Below are 20,096 nucleotides of genomic sequence, written 5' to 3' on the forward strand. Positions count from 1 at the left end.
GGGCCGGACTATATGAACTACTAATTCCTACTGTAACACCTCGGCTGCGCTCACTGCCCAAAAAACCTGGCGGGCAGGATCAGACTCCTCTGCGGGCCGCATGTGGCCCACGGGCCATAGTTTGAAGACCCCTGAATCTAAGCCGTGGCCTAGGCAGCCGTCCTGCACGCACATCTGGCCAGCGTTCTGCCACGATGTCCTGGCCCCCGGAGCGCACCCTGACAGCAGGTGCTCACCGGGGGCCCCTGCCACAAAGCGAGCTCCCCTGAGAGAGGTCACCGCCCACCAGCTCTCGGTGCCCCGCCCCAAACCGGAAAAGACCGGGCCCTCGGGGAGCGCCCTGCCCACCGAGGGAACACGACCTGCACCCTCTCCCAGCTTTGCTCAGCGGAACCTCAAGCCTGGTGCTCACTGATGGTGACGGGGACCAGGAGGCCTCCTGGTTGGTTCAGGCCCCATCGGGCCGGTGACGCCGGTCCACCTGGCCAGCCGCCTACCTTCTCTTCCGCTAAGCTTTCCCGGGGGGAGCCCAGTGTGTAGGGGCCATCACAGCTGCCATATTCGTTCATCCTTTCTTTCCCTCCCTCTGGCTGCCCCCTCCCTCCCTCTCCCCTTCTCTCCTTCTGCAACAGCTTTTTTTTTTTTTTTTTTTAATATATTTTATTGATATTTTACAGAGAGGAAGGGAGAGAGATAGAGAGCTAGAAACGTCGATGAGAGAGAAACATCGACCAGCTGCCTCTTGCACACCCCCTACCGGGGATGTGCCCGCAACCAAGGTACATGCCCTTGACCGGAATCGAACCCGGGACCTTTCAGTCCACAGACCGACGCTCTACCACTAAGCCAAACCGGTTTCGGCTGTAACAGCTTTTTGAGATATAATTCACATATCATAAAATCCATCCTTTCAAAGTGTGCATATTCACAGCGTTATGCGACCATCAGCACTACCTAATTTTAGAACGTTTTTATGGTTCTAAAATTAGATAGTTCTAAAATTAGGCCTGGGGCTGGAGCCGATGTTAGAAAAGCCAAGTCCCCATGAGAACTAAGACCTTGGGACTATCCCCCGCTGAGGGCCATGGCGTCTGCAGGGAGGCCTCCTCCCTCAGCCGCTCTTGGTGTTCCTGTGAGCTGTCACTCCCGTCTGCCCTTCCCCACAGCCCCTGGCAACTGGGAGCTTTCTGTCTCAATGGATCTGCCCATCCTGGGCCTTTCATATACATGAAATCATAAAACGTGTGGTCTTCTGTAACTGGCTCCTTTTAGCATAACGTGTCCAAAGGCTGCAGCGCGTGTCAGCGCTTCATTCCTTTTTACTGCTGAATATTCCATTGCATGGGTGTGCCGCCTTGTGTTTGATCAGTTGATGGATATTTGGGTTGTTCCCACTTTCTGGCTGTTATGAATATTTAATCCTGCTATAAACATTCGTGTACAAGTTTCTGTGTGAATATATGTTTTCCATTCTCTTGGGTGCATACTTAGGAGTGGAATTGTTGGGTCATAAGGTAGCTCTGTGTTTAACAATCAGAAGAATTTCCAACCTGATTTCCAATGTGCCTGTGCCACGTTACCATCCCATCAGCAGTGCGTGAGGGTTTGCCATGCCCATTGGATGTTCACAGCAGCCTACTAAGATTGGTATCGTTATAACCTACAACTCCCAGTTAAGGGCATGGAGGCTCAGGGACGGTAAGTAACTCGCCCTTGACTTCTTCCCTCTGTGCCCTGCTGCCGAGCAGCAGCCTGGGTCCCCCTGCACAGCTGTTCCTCACCCTCGCCGCTCCGCGCCTGCCCCACCCTGATGAGAAGTTTTCCTGTTGCAGGATGTGTCGGGAAATGCCGCGTTTCTGGCCTTCACTCCTTTTGGATTTGTGGTTCTTCAAGGAAACAAGAGGGTCCACTTCATTAAATGGTGAGGATCTGCTTTCCCAGGGCAGGCTTTCCGCCCGTCACCGGCTGGGGAGGGCCGTGGTGCCCGTGTCCTCTGTCTGTCAGCGGGCAGTGAGGGTCCTGAGTCCCTCCAGCGCCTTGCAACCATAAACGCTGCCGAAGGCATTGGTCTCTCCCGGGGGGTCCTGTTCTCCCAGGGGGGTGTTCCTGGGAGCCAGCCGCCTCCAGGGGAAGAAAGGGTGTGGAGAGGTGGTTTCTGGGAACGATGAGAGGCCGGGGCTGGAGCCGATGTTAGGAAAGCCAAGTCCCCATGAGAACCAAGATCTTGGGACTATTCCCTGCTGAGGCCATGGCATCTGCATGGAGGCCTCCTCCCCCAGCCGCTCTCCTAACGAAGGAGCGGCTCGCAGTGGGCAGACAGGAGTCACCCTGTTGCTCTGGAAAACCCCCTCCTCGGGGGCCCCGCCTGCCCCGCTCTCCTGTCCCTCTTGAGGAGTTAGGTGTCCTCAGCCTCCAAGAGTCACAACCCCAATTTTCCTTCCTCCCCCCCCCCCTAACAGGCAGGAGACACTCTGAACCGCCACTTCTCTGCCTGTTTGGGGCCTGTTCTGCGCGTGGCTCAGAGCCAGCGCAGTGCGGACTCTGGCTTGTTGACGGATTTTGGCCCTAAGAGACCTCTCACCTCATCTAACCATGTTGCTATTCTACTGAGCCCCTGTGATGTCTGTGCCTCCTGGGGCCTCAGACGGCCACGTCTAAGCTGGCAGCTCCTCCCCTCCCTTGGGCCTGGGCAGGTGGCTTTCCTCGGAGGCAAAGCTCAGCAGGGGAGCCTGCTCCTGTCCGGCTTCCTTTGCCGTCTCCAGAAGGGCTCGTGGGAACTGAGGACACAGCGGCTTCCTGACGAGCTTCCCGCTGGGGGGACTGCAGGGCATCCGTCCTCCTGTGTGCCCCTCAGCTCCCGCGCTGACCTCACACACACACACCTTTCCGCCCTGCTGACCCTGTGAAGCCCGGCGATGAGTGAAACGCCTCTGACACCAGCTCCCCCTGGCCCACCCACGGGCTCTCTGGGTGACGATGGTGAGGGTTTGGGGTCCGACAGAGCCTTGTTTTCAGAAACAAGACAACCAGGGTCAGGCCGCCCTTCTCCCTCCCAGTGAGGAGCACCTGCTGCCTGGTGCCCCTTAGCGAGCCCAGATGCTGGCCGCACTCTGACCCAGGCAGCCACCTCATGAGGGAGGACACACCTGTTACAGGGACCTGCAGTCCCTAACGTGTCCCTCCCCTTCCAGAAGCCCCGATGGGCACTGGTTCTCCCAGACCCTTTCCCCTCCGTCTGCAGGCAGTCTCCCCGCCCTGAGGTCTCGGCTCAAACAGATGTAAACCCCACCTCACTTCCGAGAGAAAACGCTTGCTCCCCTGTCTCTCTCGTTGAGGCCTAGATGACCTGTGTGCCTGTTTATATGTGAACGGATATTTGTTGTCTTACGTGAGAGATGGACGGGTCGGAAGGGAACCAAACAGGGAAGGGATATGCTGCGTCCCGGATTAGCGCGGAACCAGCTCTCAGCCTGGCCCCCGCCATGATTTCCAGGGAACAAGTGGCCTTCCTGTGGCCCCTCAGTTTTGTCTAGTACAATGGCCGGCAAACAGCGGCTCGCGAGTCACATGTGGCTCTTTGGCCCCGTGAGTGTTCTAACGCCACTTCTTCAAAATAGACTCGCCCAGGCCGAAAACCGACTGCTGCCCATGGGCCACGAAATTTCCATCGCACTGCATGTGCGTGCCCGCACGTGGCATTTTGTGGGAGAGCCACACTCAAGGGGCCAAAGAGCTGCTTGTGGCTCGCGAGCCGCGGTTTGCCGACCACTGGTTTAGTAGTAAACTGGGTGCATGGTTCTCACCACCTTCCCTGGGACGCTGAGGAAACCTCCCTACACACTGCCGAGGGGAGGAGCTGAGTACGGGCACCTGTGCCCGGCAAGACCTCCATGGGGGCCTCCGTGGGTAGAACAAGGATCTGCCCCCCGTGAGGCTGAGGGCCTTTGGCTCCGGGGGGCAGCCGCGTCCGGCAAACGGAAGGAAGGGAAGCACGGCCAACACTGAGGCCTTGTTCTCTGGCTCTCAGGGACAGCCACCCAGGACCCCGGTCATTTTTTCATTTTGTAAATGTAACCCAGGCTGCAAGCAGTCTGTGGAGGTGAGGGCTAAGCCGTGCCATGTACAGTAACCGTGTCACTTCTTCTGATCTGTGTCTGTCCCACGGGTGACGTACCCCAGCACCCTGTTTGCCTCTTTTACTGCAGCCATTCACTGGGCTGGTGGCTTCAAGGATTTTTCTACAAAAACCCCCTAAGCCCCTTTCCCGGTCAGTAAGCTGCATGGCTGTTCATGTAATCTGTTCTCTCTCTGGTATGTTGTCCCGCCCCCTCCCCGAGATCATCTGACATTTGTCTGCACCCAACTGCCTTCTCCATCCAGTGGCACAGTCACCCGAAAGACTCAGCTCCCTCAGAACCTGGTCGCATTGTCTTCCATTAGTTGCTGTATCTTGAACTTCGGCCTCATCAGCTACTGTGGCATCCTATGGGTGACAGTCCCACCTGGATAATGCACCTGTGTTACGAACCAGACCCTAAAACGGCCCGGCACCACCCTACCGAGACTCTCGTCCCATGCCAGGGCCCCCTTCCCCGCCACTGTCCGGGAGCCTGAAAGCCTCCCGTCACCCGGTTAGAGTCTGACCAGAAAACTGTGGATTGAACTGTTTCAACAACTGTTCTCTAAGGCCTCCGCGCTGCTGTCTTGTTTTAGTTCTGATTTTGGCTAAGCCTGAGTCTGTGCCCGGAGCCCCCCCCCCCCCCCCCAGGTGGGGTGGGCTGTGCATCTGCAAGAGGGGACTGTGAGCAGGCAGCCCACAGCGAGGTGACGGCTGCTGTCTTTGTGCTTCTAGGAACGAGGTGACCAAGCTGAAATTTGAAGGGAAGACTTTCTACTTGTATGTAAGTCAGAAAGAGGTGAGTGCCGGCTTCCTTCTTTCCGGGAAGGCTGGGGGACCAGGATGGCTCCTGACCGCCAGGGCTGAGCCAAAGTGCTCTGTCCAGGCAGTTCTATAAGCCCCAGCAGGCTAAGCCAAGACCAAGGTCCAGACCTGGAGGTGAGGGAGGGAGAGAGGGTGAGGCCCTGGAACACAGGGCTTCCTCAGGGATGCTGATGATGCCCAAAGGTTCCATGCCTCCAGGAAATGCAGAATAACATTCTTTTGCTTCCATATGAAAACTCCAAGAGAATAAATGCAAAAGAAGAAAGGGGCCGTTTTAAATGAGTGCCACCTTCTCTGGAGAGGGCTTTCTTGGTTCTGAGACTTTCTCACTGGCCCTGCCGGGTGTGAACTTACACAACTGAGCTCTGCCCCGGGGTCCCCAGACCTTCTCTTCCAACTAGCCAGCGGCCAGGCAGCCCCTCCCCCGTCTGCAGCCTGGGAGAGCCATGGGAGCCAGCCCCCAGTCAGCTCGTGGGTCGGTGTCCTGGTCTACGTCACCCTTCACTTCTCCACCCCCACTCAGCTGTTTCTATGTGGGGGCTTCTTTTGTAGGAAAAGAAAATTATTCTCACATATTTTGCTCCAACTCCAGAAGCCTGCAAGCACCTCTGGAAATGCGGGATTGAGAACCAAGCCTTCTACAAGTGAGTAGACAACACAGGGTATGGGACGTCATTATCAGAGCCAATGCGGGGAAAGCTGCTCTCAGAGGAATGATGGACAGGAAGCTTTCAGAAATTCGACGTGAGATGACGAGGCTAGCTTCCTTATAAAACTCAGACCCCTTTTCGGGGGTCTGGGTGTCCCCCCGGAGGGACAGAGCTGAGATCTGGAAATGTGTTTCAGTAGAATTGCCCAGTTGTGATGTCCGTGGGCAGCCCTATGTGCCAAAGCAGTTGTAGGTTTTCAGAGTGAGGCTTGGACCAGGAAAAGCCCATAGGTGCCTGACTCAAATCAAACTGGCCCCCTGGAGCCGGTCGGAGCCCTAATTCACCTCAGCATACAACAGCTCCGCGGAGCAGGCTCACCCAGAGCAGATCCCGAAGTCTTAGGGAGACCCTGGGCCCATTCCCCAGGGAGTGACCTGGTGCTAAGCTGGCATGGATTCTAGCCCTTCCTGGAGTGTCAGTGCCATAGGTGGGCTTGGTGCCCAGGAGCCTGGGATGGGGTAGCTGGAGGGGGCCAAGGACTTGTCTGGTTCTGAGAAGCCCACTTTGGACCAAAGGGCATTTTGCTTACCAAAGAATTTTGTCAAGTATTTGAGGGGTTTGTGCTTAGTTTTCTTTTCTTAAAAGAATATATTTTTATTGATTTCAGAGAGGGAAAGAGAGATAGAAACATCAATAATGAGAGAGAATCACTGATCGGCTGCCTCCTGCATGCCCCCCTACTGAGGACCAAGCCCACAACCCTAGCATGAGCCCCAACGGGGAATCAAACTGTGGCCTCCTGGTTCATAGGTCAGTGCTCAACCACTGAGCCACCACGACCGGGCTGTGCTTGGTTTTCTTTAAGAAAGTAGTCATAAAGGTATTAGGGAGCAAAGAAATAACCAACTGAGAAACTGGAGTGATGCCAGATAGAGTATGTTTTACCAAAACCCTTGGTCTTGTTTTGAAAATAGAATGCAATGATTTATGCTTTAATAAGCTGTATCTTAATCAGGACGACGTAAGACAAAAGGGTATGGTATGTGTTCTGCCGGAGAGGCCGTTGTTCTTCCTCCAGTAACCGGAGGAGAGAGCAGCGTAGGGGACGGAAGTGGGGGTAGCATCCTTCTTCCCAGTAAGCAGACTCTGCTACCTACTGGCTATTGTGGGATGCTGGCCAGCAGAGCTGGTCTCCCCCCTGTTACTGTGACCACAGCCCCAGACGTCGTTTCTTGGGCAGGCTTTCTGAGCTACTGAACAAGTTCTATGCATCTGATACAGAATAGGGGAAGAACTGAATGGATGGCCTGAATTCTAACCTGAGTTGTCTTTATTCTTCTCGTCTAAGAGAAGGCACTTGGAAAAGACTTTTGCATGGTCAACATGACCCTCCTGTTCAGTCCCTGGTATCCAAGGGGAGCCAAGCAGACATTTCAGCACCATTTCTGGAGGCCTTTACTTTTCTCTCTGTGTCATGGGAACAGAACTGTGCTTCTGAACCTGTGGCCAGACTCGGGCTCTGAGTCTTTCCACTAATGGACCTCCAGACCTAGTTCGCCCTGCCAGCACCCACAGTGGACACCAGGGTCGTTCTTCACTGTTTGTCATTAACTACTCACCGTTCTAATTAGTGTTAGAAGTCAGATCTCCAGGGTCTGATCTCCAGATGCTCGAGTGTCTAGCAGCGGCTACTTGGGCCTCTGAGCATCTCTCATTCGCAGATTCCTGCCAGTGCCCAGTGCTAGGAAGGGAGCCAGGATGGACTCAGGAATGTGCCTGGGCAGGAGGGCAATGGGCCGAGCCTCAGAGTCCTGAGCTAGGTGGGCGGGTGACTCTCAGGAACTGTTCACGGACTGTGGGGACAGCTCCCTAACTATTCACTGCCCCAGCGTGGCAGAGGCTTCAGACCTCGCTGGGTTCCTGGCAGAGGAGCAGGGTGGGCACCCAGACATGTTGTGGCTAAGTTGGGTCTTGGAAGACTTCACTCTGGGCAGCTCTGCCTACCCTTCCTTTTCTAAGTGGGATCAGAGAAGTCACCCAGAAGGACATTTGACAGTGCCCGTGGCCTCCCTGAGTCTCCACATCAACTATTTCTACAGCCTGGAAAGGGAGGTGAATGGGCTTTGGGGATGAGAGAATGGTTCCAAGTTTAAGTCAGTGATGGAACTTTTATTGAAGTTAGGCTAGCTTCTGCATTCCAGGACTTCTCAGAGTCTTTACTGTGATAATACACTTCAGGGCTCTCCAAGGAAGAGATGGAATAGGAAGGCAGTCACCTAGACATGAACGCGAATCACCAAATACTAGGACCGGAAAGGTCTCCTGAGGCCACAGAGTCTCAGCTCCATTAGTTTATAGGTAAGAAGATGGAGGCTAAAGAGAAAAAAACTCTGCCTAGCTGAGATCCAGTGGGTGGCCTTCTATTATTCCCCCAGATCATCATCCCTAACATTTATTCTCTCAGTCTCCCAGGTGAATCCCTCACGCTGACATGAAAGTGGGGTTCAGCCCTAGTCAGTTTGGCTCAATGGATGATGGAACATCAGCCCATGCACTGAAGGGTCCCCAGTTTAATTCTGGCCAAGGGCACACATCTCAGTTGCAGAATCGATCCCCGGCCCTGGTCAGAGACATGTGGGAGGCAACTAATGATATCTCTCTCTCTCCCTCCCTCCCACTCTCTCTAAAAAACATCAATGGGAGAATATCCTCGGGTGAGGATTAACAAGAAAGTGGGCTTCACTATGCCTGTGCCTGGCACTGAGGCCGTGAACAGGGCCCCCAAGTCCAAGGAGAGGCAGAGACCCGCAGGGCGGGGAGGGCTTCCTGCTGTGGAAGCGGCTGGGAGGGCGCCGTTCGGCCCGGAGACGTCGCAGGCCGCCGGTCACACGGGGCTTTGCCTTGCTGCAGGCTGGAGAAGTCGAGCCAGGTCCGCACAGTGTCCAGCAGCAACTTATTCTTCAAAGGGAGCCGGTTCCGATACAGGTAAATAGTGACCGTAAGTAACCGTTATGGACCTATTTTCAGACCCTTCCTTCCAGAACAATGACTCCGTGGTCCTTCCCCTTGAGGACAAAGAAGCTGGAAACCTCCAGACAAGCCTGAGGTTCCCATCAAAGTCTGTCTCCTCGCCCTTTGTTCTTTCCCTGCCTGCAGCTGGGTCTGAAGGGTTTTAAATGAGTACTTCTGTCCTTACAATAGCAGCACAATAAGAACTATAACAGTAATTCTTCTCAGGTCTGTCTAAAGATTTCTCTTTTTTTTTTTTTTTTGCAATATTTTTGGAACATCCTGGACAATGAAGAATCATTCCTAAATGAGAATGAAAGAGCCAAAGGACTCCAGAGATAGAGGGCCCTCTAAGATCAGCTGTCGGGGCATCTTAGGCTTGCTTGCGGGGTAAAGTTCTCTCCTGGTGGCCTGAACCCTGGGAAGGGGGGGCCAGAGGCCGTTTCTCAGTTCACCGCAGTGATCTGAGAGCCTGGAGAGGAGCCCTGTCCGGGGACGCTGCCTCACTTCTTGCTGCTGTTTTATTATCATACTTCCTACAGTGGCCGAGTCGCAAAGGAAGTGATGGAGTCGAGTGCCCAGATCAAACGGGAGCCGCCCGAGATCCACAGGTAGGCTGCCAGGGCTTCCCCTGAAAACAGTCCAGCTCAGGTCCCGGGACTTCCAAAGAGCCGGCAGGTGGAGTAACGTGAAGGTTCTGGCCACAGAGGCTTCCACAGGGGGGAGGAGAAGAGGGCAGAAGCGGTGAAGAGAGCCATCCGGTGGAATGGAGGACGGGGAGAGCGGGCCAATGCAGACAGCACGTCAGATCCAGGGGCCTTCCTGGGTGATTCTGTACTGTCCTCCCAGGCCCTGAAATCGGCCATACACCACGGAGGACATGTCCAAGCACCAAGATTTCACTGGTTGTGGAATCAATTCATTACAAAAGCCAGGGATAGCCCCACACCCCACTCACACCCCTCGTACACAGGTTCTGAGATCATGCTCCGTGCATACGTTTCCAGGAGCCCGTCTCCTAGAACCCAGGGAGACCCAGAGAGAAGACTGGCCAAGAGAGCTAGCGTTTGTCCACCAGCCTGACCTCTGGGAGTGGGAGCATTGCCTGGCCCTTTCCACAGAGCCCCTGCCACCGCTGATGGGAATCAAGGGAGCACTGATTACCCCGGGGCAACACCCTGCTCAGAAGCCAGTGGCACCATTGCCACTCTAAAGGCAGGTTCTGGTGGGTGTGGGGCATAAGGTGTATCTCTGACTGGGATCCAAAAGCAGGTATTAAAGATTTAATAAATAAATAAATAAATAAATGAAACTTCCAACGACCAGACAATTGTAGTAGCCACTCCTCAACTCAGAGTCCTGACCACAGCTACCTGCACACTCAGCTGTTCTTTCCCTTTGCCCTCAGAGCTGGGATGGTTCCCAGCCGCAGCTGCCCCTCCATAACCCACGGCCCCCGGCTGAGCAGCGTCCCCAGGACCCGGAGAAGGGCCGTTCACATCTCCATCATGGAAGGTAAGCGTGAGCTCTGGAGACGGAAGGTAAGAGGACCACAGATTTCTCCGAGGTGTGACTTGGACCAGCTCCACTCGGGGACTTAAAAAGCAGTGTTTGCTCTGGACACAGCAGCAAGTTTCTCCAGTGGCAGGGAGGCAGTTTCACCCAGCGGAGGGGCACGCAGGCTTGTGTCAGGAGAAAGGGGATCCCCCTCCCCCAGCCCCGCTGAGCTGTCTAACCCAGGAGGGTGTGGACCTGAGAGTATTTGGGGTAGACCTTTGGGAAACATTGCTTTCCATCCAGAGGCTTTTCCGAATCTGACCCATCTCCACGGCTTCAGTGATCAGCGTGGCCTGGGGCAGTGAACCAAAAAATAAAAAACTCTTGGTTCTGAAGCATTCCAGTAACTGCTACCACCTCCACTTCAGTGGGTAGAAGCCCACCCTCTTGCTCTCTGAATTCTTTAGCATTATCTTAGGAAACCCAACATGCCCATCTCTCTCAACCCTTCTCCTCCTTTGGAGTACGTGGAGGTAGAGAGACAAAGTCTGTGTATCTTCAGAACTAGATACCCCAGCAGCCTGAGGGACACCGCTCCCGTGTGTGGGTACTTGGTGGTGGTAGACTGGGAACCGGGCCCTCCTGCTGTTGCTTCTGCCCAGCTGGCCCTGCAGGCTGGATGCAGGCGTCCACTTCCCATTCCCGATGAGGACGGTTTGTAGGACCTCAGAGCTCAAGCAGCAGGATTATTTCAAACTTGTTTCTGTCTTGGAGGCTGGGCAGGGGAGGCCCTTTGTCTTTTCTGAGCGAAGGCTGCTGCTTGTTAATGAAAACCGAGTTAGAAAGGACGTCTCTCTCGGGGAGAAACTCTGGTTTGTGTCAGTGACTCTGCATCACCGGAGCCTGGTTCTCTGGCGGCTGAGAACCCAGGCTGGGCAGCCACCACCAAGTGCCTTCATCCTCGGAGTCTTTGTTGTTCCATTTGTAAACAAGGGGCATCTCCCTCGCCGTGGCTGCAGGGAAGCTGGGGGGTGCCAGAGCACGCCCGGGCGGGCTCTCTGGGGCGGGGTGTTTACCCTCCGAGCTGCTGCCCCCGCCGTACAGTGGGGTGTGAATGTGGAAGGTGCCGTGTAAACCACCCAAGTACAATCACTGCGCAAGGTGTGGAGTTACTGAGGTCCGTCATCAGACACAACAGCCCGAGTCTCTCCCCCCTGAGGCTGAGCAGAACGGAGTGCGGCTCCCCCGGTCCCTCTTCTTTTGGGTGTTCCCCTCAGGAAAGTGGAGGGATTTTCTCCCCCTCTTTTGAGGAAATATAACTTTTTTTCCCCCTATGTGTCCCTTCTCCCCATCCATCCTGAGGCTGAAGCCACCAGGGTCATCCCAGGGCAGGATGGGACACAGCCCATCGCCAGCCAGAGCCGCTTCCTCGCACTTCAGAGCCACTCAGCCAAAGCCCGGTGTCTGTGTGGCTTCAAGCCCTGAATTTTCTGCACAGCCCGATGGCCCTGCCCTCGGCACCGTTCCCTGCCCTCTCTGCCTGTCACCCTCTGAGAGGCCCGGGGCCCTAACACGGGCCTCAGGGACCCAGCTGCAGGCTGGGAAGCATGACTTTTTATGGCTCTAAGTGCTTCTGACTGAACCCAGTGCCCTGATAACATGGGCCTTTTGAGCTGCTCCTTCCCAGCAGCTCAGCTGCTCTGCGGCTCATGGAGCCGACCTCCCGCCAGCCCGGGAGGCTCGGCGAAGGGGCTGCCATGGGCTGAGATCAGCACCCATCTTCTGTCCCCGCGGGGTTTCCGTCCGTTCCCTCCGTCCCTCCCTGCCCGGCTGGTTTCCATGAAGAGACAGCTGGTTCCCACGGAAGAGGCATCGGCTTTCCGGGGCTGCCATGGGGAAGAGTCTGATTAAGATTCACACCCGAGTCCGCGTGGAGCTCCGGCTGACTAATCACTGCCTCAGGCCCCTGAGCGTGCGCGTCCTGAGGATGGGGCCCCGGCTGCAGGGCAGGCTCCTGACCGCTGTGCCCCCCAGCCCTCTGGGCACCTCCTCTGGGCAAGGCGATCAGCTGCAGCACCTCCAAGGTAACAAAGCAGTTCTCTGCTGTGCTGTGCCACCCGCCCGGATCCCACCCGCCCTATCCCCCCAGAATAACAGGTTTGATGGAGGGGCGAGGCAGGTGGTGGTTGACAGTGACACCTGAAGTCTGTACAGAACTAACCTGGCAGAGGGGTGACACGGGTGAGGTCTGGTGAGGGAACCGACGACTAACATTTACGGAGTAACTCTGTGTGTCAGGCATTACTAGAAACGCATGCATGTCCATTATCTTGTTTTCTGAGAGCACCAACAGTTCAGTATAATGTGGCTGCTGGTGTCCTAATTCGTGCTTTCTGATGTCACAGACTTTGCCTCTCTCCTTCCCCGGCTTAGGGCTAATGTGCAGGCCAGGCTAAGCTTGCACTGAAGTGGCCTCTGGTTGCTAAGCTGGTCAGCCTCTGGCAGTCAGAGCTGTCCTTGAGGGGGCAGCCCCAGGAAAGGGTGTGAGATGCCCTGTGCAGGGGGGCTGAGGCTCCAGAGAAAAGGGGGCCAGAGGAGTGTCTGGGGAAGGAGCTGAGCCAGCACCATGTGTAATGAGGGCCTGAAGGTTTCTGTTTTATCGGGGATCCCACACACACTCGTGGGTACCTATTCCTCAGGCTGCGCGCGCACAGGGGAGATCGGGGAGGAGTGCTGGGGAGGCAGAGACCAAAGGAGCATCAGGAACAGGGACGGGCTCTTAATGTCACATTATTGAAGAACAGTTTCTGGGACAGTTAGGACCTAAATCTAAGGAAGGTGCCGGCTGTTGACGTACTAATTCATCCTGCCCACTGCCCCACTCCCCATAATCCAACTGCATGGATTTCATTAGCACCATCAACTAGAAAGATGCTTGGATTCTCCCCTTGCCTTTGCCATTAGCAACCAGCCAGACTTTAGGAAAGCTCCGTAACCTCTCACCCTCACTACTTCATGGAGTTGTTAAAAGATAAAATGGCAGTGCTTTAAAAAGTTTAAGGCATTATACGAATTTAAGATTTTAGCATAGGAACAGAGAAAATACAGCTAGGGCCACGAGGAGACTGTTGGGCTTTTGAACTAGCCCTGGACCAGAAAACCCCCCTATCAGCTGTTAGGCCAAGCCTTTCCCCGTCTGGGGCAGTCAGAGTCCATTTCAGAGCAACAGAAGGGGACTGGCCTCTCTTGTCATGGGCCACAACGGCAGGGAGAGCCACTCTGGCCCCGCCAAGACGGCCAGGAGTGGGAAACGCGGATGTTGAGCCTGAAACAGGACGCCGTCCCCTCGTCAGCACTGTGCTGTGAGCCTCCGGGGCCTCTGAGCCCATCGCCTCTGGGCTGCTGGGCTGCGGGAGTAGCTGGCTCCTGTTTTTCCCCACCAGAGCTTGAGCCCTGGAAAGAAATGCTCCATCCGGGAAAATAAAGAGATAATGGGTAGCTTTAGGGGCCACAGACCCTTCCTCCTAAAGAAATGTAAGAGAATTTCCCCCCTCACCCAAAGTTCGCTCTGCTGCACTCCGGAGTGCCTGAAATAGGGACTTGGCCTATTCGGGACCCAGGTCATCCTCAGGTGAAAAGGGGGGAAGCTGGCCGGGGCTCCGCCCCTCCCCCACCAGAGAGCGCTCAGGGAGAGCAGATGGGGTTTTCCTGTCCCACAGGGGCAGGACAGAGAGCTGGGAGGCTGAAGACACCGATAGCAGCTGCAGAAAAGATGGATACCTCGTGAGCTCGGGGAGCTGTGCGCTAGGCTGTTCAAAGGACGCTCAGCTCCAGAATCAGCATTAGACGAGGCCCAGGCACAACAGTCTTCTCCTCCCCACTCCTGCCTCTCAGGGCCCTCAGGCCAAGAGGCATCCCTGAGCTCCCTGAACAGCGGCCCCAGCTCTCCATCAGGGATAGTCTGGTGCCATTCAGCCTCTTTCCAGTCGGGGCGAAAACCAGGCCCAGGACACAAAGGCAGGAATGGCACCATCTTTAACAAATGTGGCCAAAACTATAAACAGAAAGAAAAACAAGGGTGCGCTGATACAGAGGGCCTACTCACGTTCCTTTTGCCTCCCCAGGCCTGGAGTCCCTCCGGGACAGCGCCCATTCCACCCCCGTGCGTTCCTCCTCCCACGGGGACACCTTCCTGCCTCACGTGAGAAGCAGCCGGGCAGACAGCAACGAGCGAGTCGCCGTGATCGCGGACGAGGCCTACAGCCCCGCAGACAGCATGCTGCCCACCCCCGTGGCCGAGCACAGCCTGGAGCTGATGCTGCTGTCCCGGCAGATCAACGGGGCCACCTGCAGCATCGAGGAGGAGAAGGAGTCCGAGGCCAGCACCCCCACGGCTGCCGAGGTGGAGGCCCTCGGGGGAGAGCTGAGGGCCCTGTGCCAGGGGCACGGCAGGCCGGAGGAGGAACAGGTGAATAAGTTTGTTTTAAGTGTCCTCCGTTTGCTCCTTGTGACCATGGGACTCCTCTTTGTTTTGCTCCTCCTCCTGATCATCCTTACCGAGTCTGACCTTGACATTGCCTTTTTCCGAGATATCCGTCAGACCCCCGAGTTCGAGCAGTTCCACTATCAATACTTTTGTCCCCTCAGGCGATGGTTTGCCTGCAAAATCCGCTCAGTGGTGAGCCTGCTCATTGACACCTGAGAAGACAGGACTCCTCCCAATAACTAGCCAGGTGGACCCCGGAGCCCGGCTACCCCTTCCCAGCAATGGGACCCATCGCGGAACCATCGGCACATGCACCACGTCCTCCTTTCATGACTCAAAGTCCACAGCCTGGGAGGCTTGTTTCCCAGGAGCAGAAGGGGACGGGCTCATGGCCTGTCTACACAAACTGGGGAAGCTCATTTCCTTCAGAGGTCCTCTCGAGAAAGGCTCGGCGACTCCGTTTCTCATCCTCCCCAATATGCAGGATAACTTTTGGCTTTGAATTTTGATTTTTTTCATAGATGTGTATTATTTTGAAAGTATCAAATAAAAATAATTTATTTTATTATGATTGATTACCACGGTAGTGTCACCTCGCAGATGGGACACTAGCTGAAGCCTAGAGAGCTGTCGTCTTCTGTCTTCTGCAGGAGCTTTCCTACTGGGCTCACCGCGGCAGCCTCTGCGGGGCAGACCCGGGGTCTGGACAGTGAATACGTCTAAGTTTCCTGGCCAGACAGAGCTTTTTTAAAAAAAAGTAAACATCCATGTAGAACGATTAAATGAAAAGTTGCTTCTTATGATGGTCTGAGTTGGATTTTCTTTTCCTTTTTTGTTTTTGTTTTTTTCAAATCTGAGCAGAGTGGGCATCTGAAGGGACCACCGCTACAGCAGCAGCAGCAGCAGGGGTGGGGTAAGTCTGTCCCCTTAGACTAGATCCTAGTGGGCGTCACCATGAGTTTTGTATAATGAACTCGATTTCTGTGATTTTTTTTTTTTCCCCTGAAAGAACCTCAAGACTTTTATAGTGCGCCAGAGACACTAGATGAAGTGAGTCGTCCCAGTCATAGGATTGTCAGAAATGTTAGACAAAACGTAGTTAACAGAAACCAGAGCTAAGGTACCTGAGAGACTGTTGAGATTCAGAGAGCAGTGCTTATTTTGTACAATCCCCGCAAAAAGACAAAATACTAAAAGACTATTTCAACATATATTTTAACAACAAAATGTTATTTTCTTATCAATTCATATTTTGTTTTTACTGTATGGATTAAGAAAATAGAGCCTGATGAACTAAACGATGCAAGAAAGAAACTGATCCTGAGAATGAAAAGCTTCAGAAAATAGAATTCCAAGATCAACAAACAGCCTTGGAAGGAACCAGTAAAATAATCTCTTTAAATAGGAGTTCTACGAGATGCCTGCTGAGAAAGAAGGTGAACGTGGCAGAGACCAACACTAGATGTAGAAATACTGCCCCCTAGGGACCGCCTCTGCATCAGAAAAATAGTAATTAGTTGTAGGAAAGAGCACCTGCCATCCTTGGTGAGGGAAGCGGTGGAAGCGCAGCAGGAAAGGGTGAGTGAGGTGTCCGAGGCCCAGGCTCAGTATCTATTACACACACTCACACACAAGAGCTTGTTTCATCTCAGGGAGAGATGTCTAAGTCACCTGAGGTCTGCAGCATCGAGGAGGAGAAGTCTGAGGCCTGCCATGCCCCTGTCACAGGGGCCTCCACGTCTACAGCAGATGGTCAGTGGACAATTCCTGGGACCCACACAACAATGGAGCAACTGCCCTAAGGTGTTGGGCAGCCCCAAATGCAGAACAGAGTGAATCACTGTTAGGTCTGCTCGTCCCTAGTTTGTCCCCTGAGTTGGCAGAATCATGTCCATGTATAGAATGCAAACAGCCTTGGAATAAATGGTTTTCCTTTTTGGGGGAGAAGGGGGAGATGTGGAGGAGGCATATAATTTTAAATGTCCATTCAACTAGACCAAGTTTGGTAAGCTGCTTCTTCAAGGTGCCAGATGGTAATTTTTTGTTTTGCTTTGTTTTGTGGGCCATAGTCTACGGCAGCTATTGAAGTCTGCCGTCGTAGCACAAAAACAGCCAAAGGTAATACTTAAATGAAGGAACATGGCTGTGTTCCAAGAAACCTTTTCATTTATAAAAAGAGAGTGAGCTGAATTTGGCCCACAAGCCATAATTTGCCAACCCTAATCTATACAATAAGACTGCTCCTTACCACGATGTTAGCAGAAAGCGGGTCGGCTCTGCTCCCGTTCCTGGCATGTGCTCAGGATCCAGGACCGCTTCCCAGCGGAGGCACCGGGCTTGCTTGTTTAAAGGGTGCGCGCACAACCAACCAGCAAAGAGAGGTCTGAGGCCGAGATGTGCAAGGCCAAGTACCGGGATGCTGAAACACAGCCAGAGGCTAAGAATGGAAGAGGGCTTGTCTCATCATTTCCATACCAGCAACAATCTGGGCAGGATTACAAACATCTATTTACCAAGTGACAAGACAAACTGAGGGAGATCCTAGGAAAGATTAGGGAGATCGCTTAGCATCAACGAGCCACTGCCACTTAGCATCTACACAGGGAAGGCTTTCTTTAGTACAGAACTAAAGCGGGAAAAAAAAAGTAGACTTAAGGATGAAAAAGCTGTCGGGAGATAGCAGGCTGGTTTTAACATGGATATCTACTGTCTTATGCACCAGAGCAGATTACCTTTTAGTGTAGTGTTCCTACCTCAGTCTGTAGAATACGGTGTTTCTATGCAGTGAGGGATAGCCTCGACTCTGACCATTCATATCCACATTAAAGAAAGATGCAGTGTCCCAGTTCCTGGTACATTACTTGTGTCTAGAGTTCTAACAGTACAATAGTCCATACCAATTCCGAATTTTTCCTCTCTGAATAGAATCTTTCAGGTTCTTTTTTTTCCAGGGCTTATCCCAGAAAATACATATAGAAAAGTTTCCTTCAATTTGCTTTTCAAATAGTGCTTGAATAGCAAACCTCCTTTGTTGGTGACTAATCTTTTTTTGGTATCTCCTCATCATTAAAAATTGCTCAAGTTTTTAACCTGCTTTTTCTGTGCTCCACTATGTCTCCCATTTCCTCTTAATTAGTTTGATCTCACTGTAGAAAAAGCAATGGTTTCCATGGCTTCATCTATCAGAGGAAATAAAACTCTTACTAACGAATAGTGTGCTGCATCTTTAAGCAGTAGACGGTAAACTACCTGCAAATGTGAATTTCTTAGTTTCATTAAAAATATATATAGTTGCTAAACTTTCGTGTGCCAAAAATTCTAAGTTACATTCTCCTTCAAAGCAATGTACTTTTTTCTACCTATTCAGTATGTAGTTAGCATAAAATCATTGGTGCCATGAAAATTATTTTTAAACTTAAATAAATATTTAAATATCATAGAAGAGTGGACTCTTTTTTAACTTATACCATGCCTCACTTTATCCTCAAAGTTACCAACACATAGACAAAAGGGTACCAGTGGGATTTACAAAGCTGAATGCCACTTGCGATTGGAATCAAAATAACTATTTTGCTTATAACACGCTCCCCAAAGTAAATGCTATTAGGAACGTAGAAGCTGTAAGTGTGAGATAATTTGAAAGGAAAATTGTACTCTTTTTTTCTGATGAGGAAAACCAAGAAGTGATTTTCCCAAGGTTACACAGTCTTAGAGCCCAAAGAAGAACCCAGATAGTCCAGCTTCGAGTAAGAGGAAGGACCGAAAACATTTCCTATGAAAGGAACAGAATGATGTGACCACTACAGTAGCAAACCTTGTATTTACAACTTATAAAATATGTTCCCTATGGCATTATCTCACCCAATAATGTAATAACAATCACTCTGTGACTAAAAAAACTGGTAATGGTCTTCTAAATTCCATAAGGATAAAAGGTGAACCGAGGGTTCACTCTGCTAGCTTATTGACTTCCTGTTTTCAACTCCACCTGCCCTCCAACCCTCCATTCTCCTGCAGATCATCTGCATAAAGCACTGATGAAGCTATGCCACTTAGCCTCCAAAATTTCAGACAGCCCCATTACTTACCTATAAAATAATACCTATGATCCCCTTTTCCCAGTGGAAGGTTATTTAAAAAAAAAAAAAAAAAAAAAAAGTCTTTGCTTAAAGTGACCTGAAGAATAAAAAGTGTAAGAAAAAAACCACCATAAGGACCAATGGATGTGGGTGGTTTCCCAGATCCTACAGATTTACAGCAGCCACCCTATTACACACCCTTTCAGGGCTCTAGAATCCCCTCCCCGTGCTTAGGATTCCTCAGCCATGCCCAAGCCCTCTGCACCAGAGCATACTTCTGATGTCAGTTCGCGAACATGCTTCCTCTACACACCCCTACAACTTGCTGATCAAGCGGACAAACTGGCAAAAGGTACTTTAAAACTTTTCCTTTTCATCAGCCTCCATTTTAGGAACAGATACCTTAAAATGTTTTTTCTGCCCTAGCTAGTTTGGTTCAGTGGATAGAGTGTCAGACTGAAGAGTCCTGGGTTCAATTCCAGTCAAGGGCGCACACCTGGGTTGCAGGCTCAGTCCCCAGTAGGTGTGCAGAAGCAGCTAATCAATGATTTTCTCTCATCATTGATGTTTCTTTCTCCCTCTCCCTTCCTCTCTGAAATCAATAAAAATATACTTATAAAATGTTTTATTCCTCACTCTGGGCTAAATGTTACCTTCCTCACAAAACTTCACCTTTTCATTTGAAAATCCAAACATTTATATCCAAATGAACCACAATATTGTTTTCTGGTGTTTGGAACTAAGACTCAGTTCTAGCTATCAAACTCAGTTCTAGCTATCAATGTTGAAGGAAACATTTCTTAAAAGATCTCTTTGTACACACAAAAAAGTACTAAGACAGAAGGGACAGCTTAATAAACAGGACGCCTAAGTTTTTGGAATCTGAGGTGAGAGGGCATATATTTCTTGCTCTTGGGTTTGATACAAAAGGCACATGTGTCTGCCCTCCCCACCTTCCCATGTACTATATACTGGATGAAAGAATTGAAATATTTGTTTCCACAGCCCTAACCTTCCCTGCTTTCCTGGAGAACTGTTTTTTAACATATATATTTTTTTAATTAATTAATTTAATATATATATTTAAAATTAATTAATTCAAAGAGATAGAAACATCCATGAGAGAGAATCATTGATCGGCTGCCTCCTGCACAGCCCCTGTTGGAGATCGAGCCCACAACCTGGGCATGTGCCCTTGACCAGAATCAAACCCAGGATCCTTCAGTCTGCAGGCCAACACTCTCTCCACTGAGCCAAAATGGCTAGGGCCTGGAGAACTTAAAGTCTTCCTTATGGAAAGGAAAGTCAAAGGCCAAAATACTAAAAGAGGAATAAGCAACTCAGATTCTATTAATTCCTCATCATTTACAGTCTCTCCTGGACTGATCAAGTCTGTCCACCCAAAATGCGAATTCTCTCCTTCCTCCTTAAAG

The 20,096-nt window shown here is 52.0% G+C and overlaps 1 protein-coding gene across 3 annotated transcripts in view; it reads left to right on the top strand.

Annotated features, from left to right (window-relative positions):
- Positions 1–18,110, top strand: part of FRMD5 (FERM domain containing 5) — a 271,184-nt gene extending 253,074 nt beyond the window's left edge. The window contains exons 8-15 of one of the 3 annotated variants that reach the window (XM_084903326.1): positions 1,833–1,921; positions 4,853–4,916; positions 5,495–5,586; positions 8,503–8,577; positions 9,144–9,212; positions 10,010–10,116; positions 14,223–14,566; positions 14,746–18,109. In XM_084903326.1, the coding sequence (XP_084759452.1) occupies positions 1,833–1,921; positions 4,853–4,916; positions 5,495–5,586; positions 8,503–8,577; positions 9,144–9,212; positions 10,010–10,116; positions 14,223–14,566; positions 14,746–14,793 (888 nt within the window). In that variant the 3' untranslated portion in view covers positions 14,794–18,109. Of the gene's footprint in view, positions 1–1,832; positions 1,922–4,852; positions 4,917–5,494; positions 5,587–8,502; positions 8,578–9,143; positions 9,213–10,009; positions 10,117–14,222 lie in introns of all 3 variants that reach the window. The other 2 variants (XM_084903325.1, XM_084903327.1) reach the window with 2 other exon arrangements.
- Positions 18,111–20,096: the final 1,986 nt, after the last annotated feature.

The sequence above is a fragment of the Pipistrellus hanaki genome, assembly GCF_964339955.1.
Source record: "Pipistrellus hanaki genome assembly, chromosome: 1".
In the NCBI taxonomy this organism is placed as follows: Eukaryota; Metazoa; Chordata; class Mammalia; order Chiroptera; family Vespertilionidae; genus Pipistrellus; species Pipistrellus hanaki.